Genomic DNA, 18216 nt, shown 5'->3' with positions numbered 1-18216 from the left:
TGCCAAAAAAGACGGCAGCAAAGATGGGAGTGGCAGAGATCTCAATACAGTGCTCTGGTTTTGACATTACCCCTGACAGAGCCATCTGAGGTGCTTCTGCATGCAAAGTGCAGACATGGATCTAGCCTTTAAAGCACATATTGGAACATGAATTTGCAGGTTATGGTCAGCCAAAGAGCCATGGAAGTTCTTCAATCTCTAGTTTTTACAATAATTGCTTGTATAAAGTCTGAATATCTGCAGTGTGAGAGACAAGCAGAATGTGAAGGGGTTCCACTGAGAGAGGAGTAAAATCAGTATTAGAAGCAACAGCAGATTAAATAGCTGCTGTGGAATTGAGATATACTCAAGAGGCAGCAGAGCAATAGCTTTTAAAGACACTGGTGTTTGTGAGTCTAAAATCTATGCTTGCAAACTAGCCAAAATGTCCTTTAGTTCAGAACGTTAAAAAGCATGAGTCCGGGGTGGGTGGGACAGGTGGGACTGGGAATGCAGGGGTGTGAAAAAAGCAGGATGTATCTGAGCATCAGAGTGTAGATATTTAAACCAAAATCAGGAGAGAATGGAAAAGCTTGGCAAACAAGGCAGATGCAGAGATTTACAAGAGGTGGCAAAGGACAATGAAAACTTCAMAGTTAGGACCCAAAGGTTTGAGGGCATGCAGCTCAAGGAAGAAAAATTATTAGTCTTGTAATAGAGGGGAGAGGGGGTAGTGCTGAGAAGATGAGTTGAAAACAAGAAAAATAATCATCCRGAGGGAGGCAGGAATCATATGAAATGGAAAAGTTATGTTTCTGGAAGGAGAGAAGCTGAAGGAGGAGGGTAACTGGGTTAAAATGCTGCTACAGGAAAGAAAATCTGTGAAGGATCTGAGAAAGCATATTGCTGAAAAGCGGTGATTGCATTTCACCCACTTGTGATTTCCCATGGCATGTTCAGGTTCAAAATACTAAAATGCTTCTCTTTTGTCTTTGTCCAGTGCTAATAGCTTCTGTACATGCTGCTCCTTCATCCTTGTTATGGCTGTGCCCTTTGTCATTCCTTGTTCTCYTCGTACCTTTCTTTTGCAAAATATAGAACCAACATCTTTAATCTTTTTCAAAAGATGAAAGCTTCTATATTGGTTACCCTTTTAGATGTTTGATTCTTTTACAAGCAAATCTCAATTGACATTGCCACACAGTTATTGGTGTTTTAYGTGCTTTCATCACTCTGTGATAGTGTGAGGGTTTCTTCCCTAAAACTGTGAAAAATATCTATTCCTGCTCCCTGCAGGGAGCTACACTGCTGATGGCTGAATTTATTCTTGATAAAAAAGATTTTGAAAAAAGAAAACCAGTGACTGACACATCACATATAATGCACCAGGGAAGATACTGTTCCTCTTTGTCATGGTCCATACCAAATATCAATCTTATATCTTGAAATCTTGCTGCCTGTCATCAGAGGTGGTGAAAAACTAAAAGTGTGTATCATTTATCTGAAGTGAAAAGGGAATCTGAGACCTCCACCTGATTCTTTGTTCTATCTCAGCAGCCATGAGCAAAGTGCACCTGGATCCTTAAGGGGCACAAGAGTGCATGTGTGTGTAATGGTTTTTATTCCTTCTTTAYTCTCAAAAAATTATTTATCTCCACAGAGTCTTAAAATTTAAATTCAAAAAAACCTTGCAAGGAAATGAAATCTGGTTTTGTTCTCTAGCTCAAAGTACTCATTATCCCAACTTAATAGTGAAGCTATGCTTAATGTGAAGCAGCTCTAACAGTGGCTTCCAGCCCATGAGGTTTGAGCTGCTCACTAAAACCAGTTTAAGTTAGCTCATCACTCTTTCCCTTATAAATGATTGAGGTGAGGTGGTAGGGGTTTTTTTTTATAAGGGTAATCGCAGTACTGTAGTCAATTACCATTATGTAGCAAAATTCATATTTATTTTGAAGTGCCAGAGATTACAAATGTTTGTGCATGTCACTAACATAAGAAGTAAAAGGACCTGAGTACCTAAAAAGCATTTTTGTCCAAGCATTGAGAATGAAATCTAGGTGCCTAGAAATAAGCATTAAAAATTAAGGACCAAAGGGTATCCAATTTTGTTTACATCTGCTTTTCCAGGGTCTGTATTGTCTTCCATAGGTCTACCAACTCTGTGCAGGTATCTCAAGTACCCAAGGGAATTTGAAACCACATTACCCCCATCTGTTTGGGTACAGAAATTCCCCCCTATTTACCTGAAWATGGTTTGATTTTTTTTTTTTTTTACACCTACATCCCAAACTGATCCAGAATCCTCTGTTCCCTGACACTTGCTGGAAGTGGTGGGACTCATTCTATTTGGCAAATGCTTTTCAGTCTTACTGCTCATGGGGTTTTTCACCTTCTCCTTCCAGTAACAATTCATGCACAATACTCTTAGGAATAAGAAACAGATGTGTTGTGATGAGCCATGAGCCAGGACAGGCCAAGCCATGGGGGTTTGACAGAAGGAGTGGAGTGACCTTGGAGTGTTGTAACTCTGCTCTGTCCACTGCTGAAGTCTTGTCAAAGGAGGGTCCCAGACGAGGGAAGAGATCATTGCAGTGTGCAAACTGTGCCTTGCAGTCCTTCACAGGCAATGTACCCTGCAGCCAGCRCTGCCAGAGGCTGTGTCACACGGAGTAGGGTGGAGAGCAAAGTCACTGGCTCTGTGATTGCAGTGAGGGTCTGTCTGGAGGCAGTCATGTCATTCAGTGGTGAGCAAGAGGGCATTAAACTTTGTGCTGGCTGGTGACCCTTATTTCAGGTTGCGCTGCTCTGTCTTCTTTTATAAATCTCCTTTTAAAAGGGATCCTCTTTTATAAACCAACATTGCCTCATAACATGGATTTTTTCTTACTCTTGACTCACCTTTCCTGCTGCTCCCCAAAGCCTGAGCAGTAATCATCTTCTCAGTGGGTCAAGTGTCTCTCAACCTCAGTACTGCAGCCTTTTTTTGCTTTCAAAGATGTAGGTTTGTCTCCTTCCACCTGCTGCTTTACTCCTGGCCTAACAGATTTGGCATTACCCTGCTTCATGTTCTTGGTCTTGCTTCCTCCTCTGCCTTGCAAAAAAACGCACGTGTTTGGCCCTAAGACCCAGTTTGACAGCATTTCTGACCTCTTAGCCTATTTTRCCTTTAAAATCAGCATAGTTTGCCCCCCTTGAGAGTTTGATTGCTGAAAGAAAATCTCCCTATGAAAATGAACAAATCTTTACCCTCTGAAATGGCRTGGGACTGACTGCTCCTCTCATGCCTACAGTATAGCTTGTATTGTCTAGGCATTCCAAGTCCAGAATTTGCTACATATTGCAATAAGCATAATCATTCTTTTTTTTTTTTTTTTTTTATGGGCTCCTACACCCCCTCTTGCACCTCAGTATGTACTAGAAAATTTCCAGTGTTCAGAGAGGGCACAGTGATCCTCTGGAACAGCGACAACTGGACCCTGAGGGGCACTTCCAGGTGCTACATTAGTGCCAATAGTGGTTGTCATTACACCTTAAAACAATGCATGGTGCAGGAATGAACTATCAAATATAGTAGCAGTGTTTCTGCCACTGCTATCATGGGATGAATACTGAATGAAAAATTTATTAGGCTATCAGGTGAATACACTGACTCATGACCAAAATCTGTTCCATATGAATGAAGCAGATAGTTTTGGCACATTTATTAATGATTGGAAGTAATAATGAAAGCTCTCCCAGTCACATTCTTTCAGTAAAGGCTGTGAAATACTGAAGTTGAGTGGTATTAAAAACACAGGGGTGGTGAAAGTGACCCAAACCACRTATATCTAAGTGGAGCCCACACGTTAGCACAAAGAGAAGAAAATTCACATGTATTCTGGCATACAGACACCAGTAGTTCTGGAATAGGATATCTGTATCTTTACAACAAAATATGGTGGCATTTTGCCATTTTTATATTAACTGACCACATGATGTGGATCAATGGGTATCTTTCGAGGGGTGGAATACTGAACAATTACTTTTATAGAGAAAGATCTATCTCTAGTACAGTGTTCTTAGTTTGAATTAGTATCTGTATGGGTTTCTTGGTTCTTTAATAGGTCAACTTTCCTAATCTTGTCCTCTCAAACTAGGAACCATGTCACAACTGTTTAATAAATTTGCCAKTGTGTCAAAGACATTGTTCAGAGAAGAGTGAAAATGGAAGTGGATTCAACAATGTTACAACAGCAGTGAATTTGTCTCAAGGCAATAGTAAGGAAATATTTAGAGAAGCAGAACCTTATCTGTGATGATTTTGCTSTGGTTTAATCTACCAGAAGAATAGTTTGTTCTGCTGTTTGGATCTGAAGGCAGAATCTCTCTTAGGACAGTTATGTGATCCTGTGAAGTGAAAAGTTTCATGAATTAAGTAACAGAGGAAGGTATTAAGGTGCTGAGACTTTTATCATGCAAAGGAAAAGACATTAAATCTTCATTGTTGAAATAATARGCAAATGCTATCATCCTACAGTCAAAGACTTAGTGCATGGTGTTAGATGAATCACCTTCTTAATATGAAAATGATGGAAGTCTTATCTTAGAAAAATAACTTTAAAATGTATAGTATCAGGAAAAATTCTCTCCCAAGCACTGAGAAGACAGTGCTTCCTGTTATGTCTATTTAATGTCTTCTTCCTTCCTTTAAGAGTGAAATTTAACAAATAAATGTGATTTCTTTTTTCCTTGTCAAGCTGTTGGCTATGTTTAATCATATTACATAAATCCTCTTTAAAAGCTTCAAATCAGTTTTGGGTCTTACAATGTGTAATGTTGTTCAAATACAAAAAGTAAAAATTAAAAAATCAATTTGTTTGTAGATTAAAGCAGTTCTGCATGGACCCTAATGAAAATTAACAAGGCTATTTATTTTTTATTTAATCCTCACACACATTCGCCTCTCTTCCCAGCAGCCTTGTCTGTTCTCACTTCTTCCRTTCAGGGAGGCTTCTTGTGTTGCAAGCTGAATTGGCCAGCTCTCAYGCTAGTCATGCTAGATAATAATAGTGCTAGATAACTCTTTGCTGACATTCCAGCACTGGTTTCCATTACACATTTCAGTCTGCTTTCAGAAGAGGCTCTTAACATGGAAAAGAAAATTCTAAATGCAGATGCTCTGCAAGAGTGTAACATACACCAGTGCAGAAGTCGAGGATCCCAGGAGCTGTCAGCTGTGTTGGGTTGATGGAAGAGTACCTGTGGCAGTACCTCACATTCACAACACTGCAGAGCACGGTTTCTTGTGTAGCTCATGCTAGAAAACATGACCCTTCTTTTCTTCATGTCTGAAGTAAAGCAGGAGGAACTGAGTTAAGAGAAATTCACCAATAACTTACTTTTTTTTTCTGTCAATGTAGGACAGTGATTTATTAAGTAACTACATAGTTTTAGAAAAACTTTTTGCAGTATAAAGGATAGTCCTTGACTTTCATCTTCTGTGGCTTAACTCTGTATTAAAGCAAATTTCCTTCTTTTTCTGTATATTTTCCACGTAGCTGATACAGTGTTGGAAGTACTCAAACCACAGAAAATGTGCTAGCAGTTACCCTTGTTAACAGGTTTTAAGACCATGTAAACAGTGTCTTAGATCAACTCTGTAGCCCAGCCACTCCCGTCTTGTTCCAGCTGGTATGCCACCTTTGTTTGGTGAGCCCCTGTAAGGACATTTTGCCTGTCAGAATTGCCACCAGCTGCTTTGCCATGGAGGTGAGCAGCTTTGTTGAAGTGGCAGTCGTGTCTTTCGCTGCCTCCTGGGGACAGGACAGGGATAGGGAAAACCTGTGTGCCCCACAGGCAGCTCCTGGCAGGAATAGGGGCCTGGCATTGACAGTACAGGTGCTGACTGGGGCATCTCCGGACTGGACAGCAGCTTGCATAGCTGCTGCAAATGAAATAGAGTGACTAGATTTTAGGTAACAAAATGTGTACTGTGAGTCTTCTGGTATTCCTATCCAAAGGCTAAATTTGATGCAGTTCTGAGGAGGCAAAAAAAAGGCGGTGACAAAATGCAACCAAACCCACGCAGAATATATTTTAGTTTAAATATACATCTGATTAAGAATTGGATAGTAATATTGGGCTGGAATTACTAGAACTGCTCRGAATAAGGAATGCTGTATTGTCCCACTGTTACACATTATCTGTAAAACACCTGTTTTATTGTTTTGAAGTATCTAATACTGATTTGATCTTCTCAAGCTGAACTGAAGGGTGTGCACAGCAGAAATGTTAGAACTGCTGAGGATTGGCATGTGCAGAATATTTATACCGAGCTTGATTGTGTTTCTTTTTGTTTTCCTACCGAGCTTTCCCTGCTAGCTTCAAAGCCTTTATTTATTGTAAGAAGCATTTTGTGTGTCTAGGCATGTGTACTGGTGTGAATACTATTGCCTGGAATACTAGACCAGTTCCAGGAAAGAACTCTGCTTGGGGCAGCCATCCAGATTTCYTTGCATCCAATGCTTCAGGACGCAGCCTTTGACTGCTAATGGAATGATCATCCTCAACTGATTCCACCAGAGGTGCTGAGATGTTCTGTTGAAATTTAAGTGAGGCACAGAAGGAAAAAGGCAGATGGGTCTGTTCTGGATGTGCACACAGAGTAAAGCAGAAAGTCTCACTGATCTGATTTATSTACTTGTACTTACTCCCAACCAGTGGCAGATGCTGTGCTAGAAGAGTAAAAGCTGCATCAAATCATAGTTTATTTTCTTTTGAARCACCAGCTTAATTTGATATGTGTTGCAAAGTAATCACTGTAAGTGATAGGCAACTGTTAATGTGTTCATGTTACACAGAACAAACAGATTCAAATGAAAATGGCATTTCAGACTGTTCTGGAACAGTGTTTCATAAATTTGTAGGGGAGAAGAAGTTTTTCAGTGATTTCTGAAGATTTCTGAAGAGAAAGTGATGCTAACAACTGTACTACATCTGATATCAGTAATATTGCTTTAAATTGTAACAGTGAAAGTAAATTAAATATTAAGTTCAAAGAAAATAAAAATGTTTGAGGATAGGATTTGTATTTGCATTGCAGCACACTGGTTAAGATTCAAATCCTACTGTACACATTTTGTGGGTAGTCTAATGCTTTTTATGATCAGGAATGTTTTTACATGATATAGAATGAGTATTTTCTAACACCTCACATTACCACAAAATCTATTTTCTAATCTTTAACAGTTCAGTACAGGGATTTTAGTTTTTATCTGTATTATGACTATTCTGTTCAAATGACTGACTGTAGTTCTGCCACATCAGGCAAAATTCTGAGAAATAAAAATGGTTCAATGTCTGATAGTTAAAAGGTGTGATTTTCCTCTTACCTCTRCTTTCAAATATGGATACAAATAACTGAATTTATGAATTCAGAAATAAGATTTTTAATAAGTATGCATAAACATTAATTGATCAGAACATTTTTAAGTGATCCCAAAAATCTGATTAAATTATCATATTATATGCAATAATCATACCTGATCATTCACGAAATGTGATGTAGATTAGATTACTAATTATGTTTATATTTCCCAATTTTCTTGTCCTTTTCATCCTGCATGATACACTCATGGTGATTRCTGTATGCAAATTCCTAGCCCAGCTGCATTGAAGGTGATTCAGAGTTGTTTCACTGACCTCAGTCATAACTTCATCAGGTCTTCTTCTCTTTCTCTGATATTCTCTTCATCACATGGAAGGATTGAGCAGCCATTTACGATAATAGCAGTCCTCTAGAACTGATGTGAGGCTTCTTGTGTATCTGCACTGGGGCTAATCCTGTCTTATATTTATATGTATTTACATTTATATTTACACTGCGTATATATGTGTATATTTACATATATGTATGCRTGTATATAAATTCTCAGAATCTGCTTTTTAAATACTTTCACAAGCACTACATGACTTTTAAGTGCAAATTTGAAAAAGAAGTCTGTTCATTTAAGCATGGAAAGAATTTTAGAATAATTTAGGTTTGAAAAGATAATCAAATCCAAAAGTAATTTATTTTTCTTTAAATGTTTTATATGATTACTTTGAAAATTGCTTTTATTTTATGACGTTTTAAGTTCTGGAGGTTAGGRTTTTATTCAGTAAATCCTTGCTAAATGCCAGACTGGAATAGATGTCARAAAGGCTCCTTTTCTWGTCAGTAGCGTGCACAMAACTRAGGATGGGTGTAAAAAATKGTGTCCTCTTGAGCAATACRGTCTAAGAAACACTAACAAAYCCWRTTAAATTSCTACATATAGAATAGAAYTAACCTTGTGYAGTRAAGAARTCTTCAGAGRAGACTCTTTCACAGATAACARCATCATTGGATTTGCATTCRCTGTTGTGGTTTTGACAATTGATGCACATAGAATTTATAGTAACAAGTTGTAAGTTGTTTGGTGGGAGACAAGGACTTGCCAAGCTCTGTGAATTGAGGTATTCAGGTTACCTTTGTGCATATACTTGGCTTTACCATCATAGTTCCATTCTCTTAAGGGATGTGGCCATATCCAAAGTCTCTGACTGATGCAGTATGGAAATATTAAGAGTCCGTAATGTGTGAAATGTTTGAACATGCAATCATGTAAATATGGCTTGCTCCAGAATAATATCAATATGCAATTAGATTACCAAAATAATATCAGTATTCAATTACGTTACATGCAATGATGCAAATGGTGCTATTGGTCTTYGTGTTTTCCCTGTGCTTCTCCGTCTCCCTTTATTGCTGTATCTTCTGAATTCTCCCTTCATTTTCTCCCAACAAAGGCAARTATGCCATGAGGGATCTGGTCCACCGACTGCCAGGCGCTAACAACAGCAACAGCTCAGCGAGCAAGGCCATGTCTGATGACACCGTTACTGCCATTTGCTGCACTCTGCATGAAGTCATCACTAAAAACATGGAGAATGCCAAGGCCTTACGAGACGCAGGCGGCATTGAGAAACTGGTTGGCATATCTAAGAGTAAAGGAGACAAGTATGTTTTTTGCAAATCACCTTGCACCTTTTTTTAACCTCTCCAGTACATATTGCTAGTCCTGGATGTGTTTGCCTTCTCTGTGTAATCGTGAGTTGAACCCTTTAGTTTTGACAGAAATCATGTGCCCCRTGTGAAGGGTGACAAGAAACAGACAATGCCAATACCCAAAGTTTCCCATATGCTTTGGTTTATTTTTGATGTGCTGTCAGCAGTGCAGGGAGTGCACTCCATGTGCTTATAAGGAAGAGTAATTTTCTACAGTCACCCCAACCTCTAAGCAATTGCAGAAAGATCCTGATAAACATTAGGGATCACAGGGGTTGGATTGCACCCTGCACAAGGGGTGACATGCAGGTGGAGGGATCCTTTGAAAGGAAGGAGCTCACCACAGTTCTGTTGCTGCTCCTCTTGCTCTAGGAATGAAGAATGTAAAGGCACTCTCCCTCTTCACAGCACCCTGCCACCAGCTTGGTAGTAAATCCGTGGGTTTTCTGACTGCTTGCTTCTGAGAGAGCATTAGGCTGCTTTGTGGGGCAAAAAATGTCTTGCACACAACTGTGACATTTTCAGAACAGCTATGGTTTCATCTTGTCTGTTTGGCTATGTACACACTCTTCATGAAGAGTTCACTCTTTATCCTTCTTTTGCCTAAAACAGATAGCCTGGTTCTCATATTTGTCAACCTGATGAAGTATAGTGCAATGGGACTATGGCAGTTTGAAAACAAAAAGCCTTCACTGTAGTGTACAAAACCCATCAGTCCAYCTACTCGGAGCTGTCATCACACAGSCTACTGCAGCATCAGAGCTCTTAAAGAGCCCCACAAAGCCAGGCCACAACCTGAAGGAAAGATTTATGCACCCTACATTTGGTATGAGAACTTATGCTCGCCTATGTGATCGGAGCATTGCCAATATAATTTAATTGCATTTCTGTTCCTCTATTGTCACCCTTTTCCTTTCATACCAAATTCATTATTGAAACATTCTTGCATTCGAATTGTAAAAGGGTTAAAAAGTAGTAGTGTGACCAAGTATGTACTTCCAGTTGTAGGAGCTCCCCATGCTCTGCCAATTTATTTATATTTGYATTTTGTTATTATTAAGTCTACTTAAATTTTTTGTTTGTATTTTCTAGACCAAATGTACTGACAGTGCAAGCAGGTTCATATCCATTTCTCCTAAGCTGAATGTGTCTTTCCTCAGAATAATGCATTTGTCAACCTGTTTATTATCTGGTGAAGAATAYTAATACCTGTTGAGTCTGGAATGTTTGAAGTGTCATGGTCAGTTTTAGGAGGATCCGAGGGCACAATTCCCAATCTGAATATCTCTCATAACTGTGAAAGACATCTATTTCTAATTAAAGTTTTTAGTCCAGGTAGAGTAATTMCAAAATGCACTTCCAAATTGTGATATGTATCCCTCCTCTCAAGTTCTTTGAGCTGCAGTCCTGTGTTATTATTTTTACAGGTTACGGAGTTCTAGAACAAGAAAACCTGTCAACACACAGTGCTGCAAATGCCCATCTTAAGTAAAAGTTCTATTTTTCAGCTTTCAGAAATGTCAGTACTGTGTGCTATTTGTTTGGTTTGGTTCCTTATAGGTAATTCATTGTTTGAAAATTGAAACTGCTGGTTATTGCACTGATAAAAAAATCTGGCATACTCACTTTAATCCAGTAAAATGTTTCTGTGTGAAATCATTGTGTCCAGTATCAAGCAACTGCTTCTGAATGTGCAGGATACTGGACTGGCCATGCATCCTGGCATGTATGGGTGCCAGGAGTGTGAGGCTGGCCCTGCTAGCCTTTGGAATGTGCCCAGGGCTTGAACGSTCTCCCTGTATGACCGCATGAGTGAACGGGTGTTCATGAGGGTATTTATATYGGCCAAGCTCATATCAGCTTCACATGGCTCCTGCCTCTCCTCAGTACTCACAGAGTGGCTGGCACAGTTATTTTCCTGGTTTCTCCATGCTACCAGCACCCCACTAGCCAGTACAGCTGGAAGCATAATAAAAACAATTATGCTTGAAAKGGTTTATCAAAATCCTGTTTACTCACCAATTACCCACCTACTGCTGTAYTCTGGGTGAGAAATGGAATAGAAGTGGGAAAAAAAGCACCAAATAAATTACTAGGGAATTGTTGTATTAATGAATCAGTTGTGTCATAACAATGCTTTACCAGCTTGACTGTCAGCCTACCAATGATCCTTCTCAGAAGTCACAGAATGAACCAAAGCCTGGCTCCTGCCCAAAGCAGTAACTTACACTGCTGGTTTTCAGGTTTTTCTTTGATTTTGCAATCCMTATGCCTCTTCTGAGTAAAACATAAATCATCTCAATGACTGGCCTGAACTCCATCAATCCTCACTCTGGACTTTGGCCTTTGCAAGGCTTTCTAGTGTTTTACTGCTTTATGTGTGTTTTTGTTCCAGCACAGTGTATGCTTCCTTAATGGGCCGGTTTATCTTCCTGGTCTTTTTCCATTTGACTCTTCTTTGCTGAGATGAATACACTCTGATTTTTAGGGTTTTTTTTAGTTACCTAGTCCTACAAGAATATATGACACCAACTGATTGTGACAATAGTTTAGATCATCTTTCAAAACCTGTCTGAAAAGAAAGCCCATGTGAAGTTCCAGGGTTTTCAACATGACATTGTATTGCTGTCATTAAAGGATAATGGTGTGAGCAAAATCCAAGCCTGCATTTGGATTCCTAATGAAATTTATCATAACTTTTTAAATCAYTTGTATTCCTGCATCTTGGCTCTGCATTTCAAAACCAGTGCTCATCACCCATCGAGAGTTTCTTTGGCAGCTGCTAAGAGGAGCTTAATGAGCTGGGCACACTATCCTGAGCTGGAATTTGGCAGCTTACAGAGAAAGAAATTCTGGCTCTGATTCCTTGCCCTTCATGCCAGAAGTTGTAGCGTATCTGAGATACATGTAAGGCCAGTTGGGGCCTCCACAGTTTTCCCAATTGCTACCTCCTATTCCTCTTCCTATGCTTTCAGCAGAAATCATTGTGTGTGCTGAGACACACCCGTTTGCCTCCTCCCTGATTGATTGGTACTGTAGAAATAAGATACATTGCCCTTACTTAAAAACACATTCGTGTCCAAGATGCCAAGCAAAGGTCTTATGGTATATTTAAAACATACTGTAATTGTGGGTTTAAATCAATAGCAATGCATTTGAAAATTTGGATGAATGGTGTCCTGTACTTAACAGTCTTTTTCTCACTCTTTTTTTTTCTYTCTCTCCCTTTTTAATATATGTGTTTAACAGGCATTCGCCTAAAGTGGTGAAAGCAGCATCTCAGGTCCTCAATAGTATGTGGCAGTACAGAGACCTGAGAAGTCTCTACAAGAAGGTAAGACTTGGGGTTTTTCTAGATTTATCATCTTTCATACTGTTATCCAAATTTGGGGGCTGAGAGACTTTAGACCAAAATATTCGTTTATGTGACTGGAAATTCACTTGGGAGTTTAAAGTTATAGATACTGGAGCTATTAGTTTTTCCTTAATTTCTACTTTTATCATTAAAATGCCCTTAAAAAACATGTGTGGTGGTGAAAAGGGTGTGTGTATTTGATTTTAAAATAAATTCATATAAAAAGTGCTGGATCTGACAATTCTAGAGAGTTAAACACTCTACTCATAGAACAAACCTGTGTAAGCTCTCCTACTGGAACAGTCCTTCTTACACCTCCCCACCTTTTTTTGTGGAGATTACCAGATTTCCAGCCCTTCAGCTCCCAAATTTCCTCATGAGATTTAAAACAAGAGTATCTGAAGGAGTGGTGCTTAGGGACCAGTGACATATGGAGCTGGGCTGAAACCCTCATTAATTGCTTCTATCAGCTGGCAGGCAGTGGCACCATATACTTGGTTTTCAGACAGTCTGTTGGGTCCATGGTACCATGCCATTCCCACAGGCTTGCTCACCTCTTGGAAATTAATTGCAGTAGAGTAATGTAACACTGTAAAACAGCATTGTGTATACCTTTTTAAATGTGTCTACTTCATAAATGAAAACATTTATAATAACTCTTGCTGAATATTTTCAGACTGAATTGCATTCCATGTGAGTGTCAGCCTGCAGATTTAGTTCGTCAATGTCTTCTTGCTTGGGATTTCAAATCTTATTTGATTGATATTTGTATTTGTAATCTCATCAGAGAGAGAGAAGACGCGATKCGGTATCTTCAGTTCAGTCCCTAGTTAAGGCTGAGGCATAAGGATGGTGAAGTAAGGATGGCTCGCAATGGCATTATGTGTATTCTGCACAAGGAAACAGCTTAATTCCATGAAGTGTTTGTACCAAATCTCAAGCTGGCAGAAGCTGACCTTCTGTGTGAAGTGCTGTTCTTTTGCATGCCTCAACCCTGCTTGTGTCAAGTCTGGGGAGTGAGGAAGAGGATTATTGAGTCTCTCCCATTGTTCACTTCCAGTATTTTCAGTCATCCTTTGGCAACCCTAGGGATACCATATGTGAAGACGTTCCAACTGACAGGCTGGTGCTCAAGTGYCCCGTTAAGAGGTGGGAACAAACATGAGCTAGAGTAGGCTTTTCCTGATCCGAGGCAGTGACACRCTGGAAGCGTGCGTAGCCTGACTCGTGTGCACGTGGGTGGCTGCTCCATGGAGCTGAGCTGTGCTGCACCGTCATCTCTTAGAGGTTCCTACAATATCTGGCTCGTTTCCAGCCTTCTGTCTGTGCATACGTGCTGGGATGGAATAGCAGTTTCTGGGGTTGCTCCGTGTGTGGGTGATGACGTGTGTGCTGTGTGGTTGTGGAGGTCACTGCTGCCCAGGGGATGCTGCTGGCTGCTGCTGTGACTGCCTGTGATGGACTGAGGTGCTAAGCACGCCCAGGGTACTGAGTGTACCTTGCATCTTACAAGAGCGTTTTCCACGGCCACAAATGCTTACTTGTGGTATGGGGAATAGGACAGGCTAGCTTTGGAGGTAGCTTCCAGGATGCTCAGGGCAGACAGATCATCTGTATTCTCAGAAAGASAATTTTATTTATGTCTATATTGGTTTTGTCCTACGCAAAACCTTAACATGAAGCTCAGTCTCTGCTACATATTTGTATACTAATAACAGGCCACATTACATATATGATGCTAAACTTTGTGTTCAGATAGTTAATTTTAAATACTCATTTTTGTTAAAATATACAATAGTCGTTATAAAGTTATAATCTTTATTAAACTTCCCTGTTATAGGCTAACTCATATGCTGAGTTTCACCATTCTTTGGAAAGCAATGACAATGTTTTTTATGATAAGAACATTAGAGAAGTTTGCATTATACTAATAGTCAGCTACTCATGTAATATAAGGATACTGGATCAATGCAATCTTTATTTTGTCTCATTAAAATAGATAYCCACCAGTAAAAATGAGTGAACATACAGTGTAATGCAATCAGCACTTTGCAGTATCTTGCACTTGCACAGCCCTTTTTTGAAGTGCAGGTAAATCTCATTGCATAACCATCAGCAATTTGCTTCTATGTACTGAAGTATCCATACAATTGCTTTCAAAGAATTGGCCAACAGAGACACAATTTTGTACTGTAATACGAGGAAATTGCAAGCATCCCATTATATTTAAGTGAAAGCAGCAGCACTTAACTTCTGTTTGAGAAAATGTAACCAAATAGTTTGAATTGTGGTATATCTTAGAGCTACACATTCACAATAAAGTAAGAAGAGGTAAAAAGAATGGAAGTATTATTCTTTGTATTAATGGGCAAAGAATSCAATATAACTGCTGATACTGTAGCAGTCAGTATATTTAGTCCAACTATGACTGGATCAGCAAAAACCCTAAAACCTCTTTCATTTTTCTAATTTTGCTCAACATCGCAAGGAACATCCTACAGCCTGCAGAAGATAAATTGCACTGACAGAAATCCAGAGCTGGGCATTGGATTGAGTGGATGCTCTTTTAGTCCACAATATCTTTCGCCCTGTGTTTGCAGAGCCATGCCACACCCTGTCCTGCTGACAGGTTCTATCCAATGTATGGGGATTTCCAGGTCATAGCTGTGACATGGCTTTAGTGGGACACACAGACCCATTAGGCTGGGTTGGCATGGAAAAGACACAGAARGTGAATAGCCTTCAGATCTGTGAGTGAGGCAGTATTGTTAGATAGTACTCTGTAGGCTTCTGCTTTGAGGAGAAAAAAAAATTTTCTCCCTGGTGTGGTTAATTTGACACTATCCTAACACAGTCCAACAAGGAAAAGTTGTAAAATGCATTAGTTTCTTTTCCTAAAACTGTAGGGGGAAAAAGAAGACTTGACAGACAAAGAGGAAGCAATTAATTTAGTCTTGAATTGAAGGAGTTGCCAGCCARCCCAAAACTTGCAAGTCCTTCATCAGGAAAGAGCTCATCAGAAATACTGCTTAATTTACAGGCACTAGCTGGTACAAAAATCTAGCCAGAAAAAGTCCACCAAGARGAAAACTCTGTTCAGGTTCAGTCACATATAGACAGTGATCAGATTATTCAGTGTGAGTAATTTCCAGGAAGGAGTTCATCATCACATTTTTCATCAGAGGAAATATGGTCTCCCAAAGACAGTATCATCATTTTCAAACTTCTTTATTTTCTGCAAGCAAGACATAATTTCACAAATTATCTGCTCTCTGTCTCTGTTTTCATGAGTCTATTCCAAAATACTTAAAATCTGATTTTCAAGCATCCTTAATGGTCACATGGGTGGGTGAGTTGCTCAACACTTCAGAAAAACAAGGCACAGGAGCCATCCCACAGCTCGTTCCTGTGCTTCAAATTCCTTGTAAGCTCCTCCTCTTCAAGTATCTTGGCAACCAATAGAGTTAGCAGGAGAAATAAATGCTGCCCTCAGCCTGCAGAGAGAGATCCTGGCCCATTTATGCTTCTCCACCTAAGCAGGGTGCATGGAGCTACTACACTCTTTCTTTAGAGACATCTATTTCTGACTCAGTATCATTATCTCCAGTCCAGTCTCTGGGGTATCCACTGGTTGAAGATTGGGACGCCACGGAAATTACAGATATGACAATAAGAGAGCAAATTTCCRTTAGCTGGTAGACTCTTCTCTATGTCAATATTATAGAAAAAAAAAAAAACAAACTACTCTTAAATACAGATAGCTTGTTAAATTACATGAGGAAATTTGAGCAAAAGGGTTGTGCTAAACGAGCTTAACATGAAAGAAAATTTATTAGCTAAAAACAAGCTTCAATTAGTATTAAATGTGTGTAATATTAAAGAGCTGAAGGAACTGTCAGGAAGAATATATTTTCTATTAATTGGTTTGCTTTCCCTAACCACTTAGGCTCCAACAAAATATGTTTACATTCTATCATTTTGTTTACCCTTACTCTGTCTTCCAGTGTATAAGTAGAGGTCATGATGAATTGGTAGAAAATATCTTTCCCATTTATTATGGTAGGTTTCTGTTCTGCACGGAATATTAGAAATGTTTGTCCCATTTGCCATCTGAAGARCAAAAGCACCCAAACAAGCAGTGTTTGGAGCCAGGGAGGCTGCTGAGGGCGTTCGTCCTTCAGTGCGTATTGTGTCATTTACAATAGGGATGCTTTTGTGATAGGCATTTAATGGAGTCACTCTGAAGATGGCCTCGTCTGTCATTGGTCAGAAAAGATGCATAGAATTACCCAAAGCCTTAGAAGCAGTTAAGTCAGTCTGGATATCGAAAAAGACTTGCTTTTCATGTGACTTTCAGAATAATAAAAGGATGACTTTATGAGAAAGTCCTTTATGACCAAAAGTTCCATGAAAATTGACAGCATTAAACTTCAAAACCTCAGTCAAGGAGTTTTAGAATCTAAAGTCCTTTCTTAAATAAAATATACCTACTCACCTTTTAAAAATGTTAATTGCAGCATGCTATCCTGTAGACTTGGGGCACATCATTTGGATTTTCTTTTKGTAAGGTTATTATCAGTCAAACATCTCCCAAAAAGAAGCTGGTTTAGGTTAAATTTATCTAGTGAGAAGGTCTGTGCAGAACTTAAACCCTACAATAAAGATCTAAATTCTAAATCCAGAGCGTAATAATTTCTCAAAAACAGTGGCTTGACTTGAAGGAACTATTCATGTGTTCAGATTGTTCATGAGCATATGTACTTTGCAGTGCTGATCTTTCAGCGGCGCTTAATTCATTTTTGTACAATTGGCAAAAGTTTTTTCAGATTAATATGTYACCCTCTTAGAAAAAGGATAAATTAATTGAAGATAAACCCCCTTCTGTAATATRAAGCCAGAGTATCATTACAGAGTATCATTACAGAGGAGGCATTGTCTAGAGCCCATTTTTATATTAACTATGAAAATGCAAGTACCTGATTAATAAATGATTGACTGATTGATTGATTTATGGCAGTGGGCGTCCCCAAGCTTCAGTGTGACTGATGACAGAGGATTTTCACCAACCCACGACTCAGGGTCATGGCACGCTCAGCACACTCTCTCCCAGAGCCAAGAAAGCAGAGTCTATTCCCCAACCCAGGTATTCGGGCTGTCAGCTGACCAGTCTTGTATTGTTGTGTTTCATGCATTCTAAGATTTGTACCCAAAGCAGTTCTACAGCAGACCTGTGAATCAGAAGTAACAAAGCCTAACTGGAGGATATATTTTTAAGTTGCACAGTTTAATTCACTGAACCCTGTAGGTTCTAGGTGGAAAGCGTCTCACCTCGCTTAGAAGAGCACATGCAAGGAAGGTGTGCAGAGTTCTGCTCTCTCTGAGGACAKTGTGTACCAGGAGTGGGATAAGTGCATTACATTCAGGTCCCTGACAATCTTTCTAGCATTTCTGTGATCCTTTTCTGACTGTCTGAACCTTTCAAACAGAAGGGAGGCTGTTGGTAAGCAATTTATTGCAATAGCAGATGAAATTTATCAAGCACGTTGGTTTGTTTTCTGGCACAATGGCTTCTCTTAAGAAAAAAAGCAATAGCTGTATATTTCACCAAAGGGATYCCAGGTACACTGGCATATCTGTAGAAAAATCAGTGTGTCCAGTCGTCAATTAAATTCTTACAAAGCTAGTTTTCAAAATCTCCATTAATAGGGATAATGTACATTTCCTTCAGAAATACAATTCAGACAGAAAATATAATTCAGACAGAATTATAGTTGATGAGGATTAACAGGACTGGCCTTTTTTTTTTTTTTTT

The 18216-nt window shown here is 39.3% G+C and overlaps 1 protein-coding gene across 1 annotated transcript in view; it reads left to right on the top strand.

The window, feature by feature from the left end:
* LOC130580826 (catenin delta-2) overlaps positions 1-18216 on the top strand; it is a gene marked incomplete at its 5' end in the record, with an annotated part of 92351 nt that overhangs the window by 46816 nt on the left and 27319 nt on the right. Inside the window, 2 exons of the mRNA XM_057378579.1 lie at positions 8791-9001; positions 12299-12383. Coding sequence (XP_057234562.1) covers positions 8791-9001; positions 12299-12383 — 296 coding nt within the window. The remainder of the gene's footprint in view (positions 1-8790; positions 9002-12298; positions 12384-18216) is intronic.

The sequence above is a fragment of the Malurus melanocephalus genome, unplaced genomic scaffold (assembly GCF_030028575.1).
Source record: "Malurus melanocephalus ecotype Western Australia unplaced genomic scaffold, MMel_1.1 scaffold_365, whole genome shotgun sequence".
In the NCBI taxonomy this organism is placed as follows: domain Eukaryota; kingdom Metazoa; phylum Chordata; class Aves; order Passeriformes; family Maluridae; genus Malurus; species Malurus melanocephalus.
This window is presented reverse-complemented; position numbering and strand designations above follow the sequence as displayed.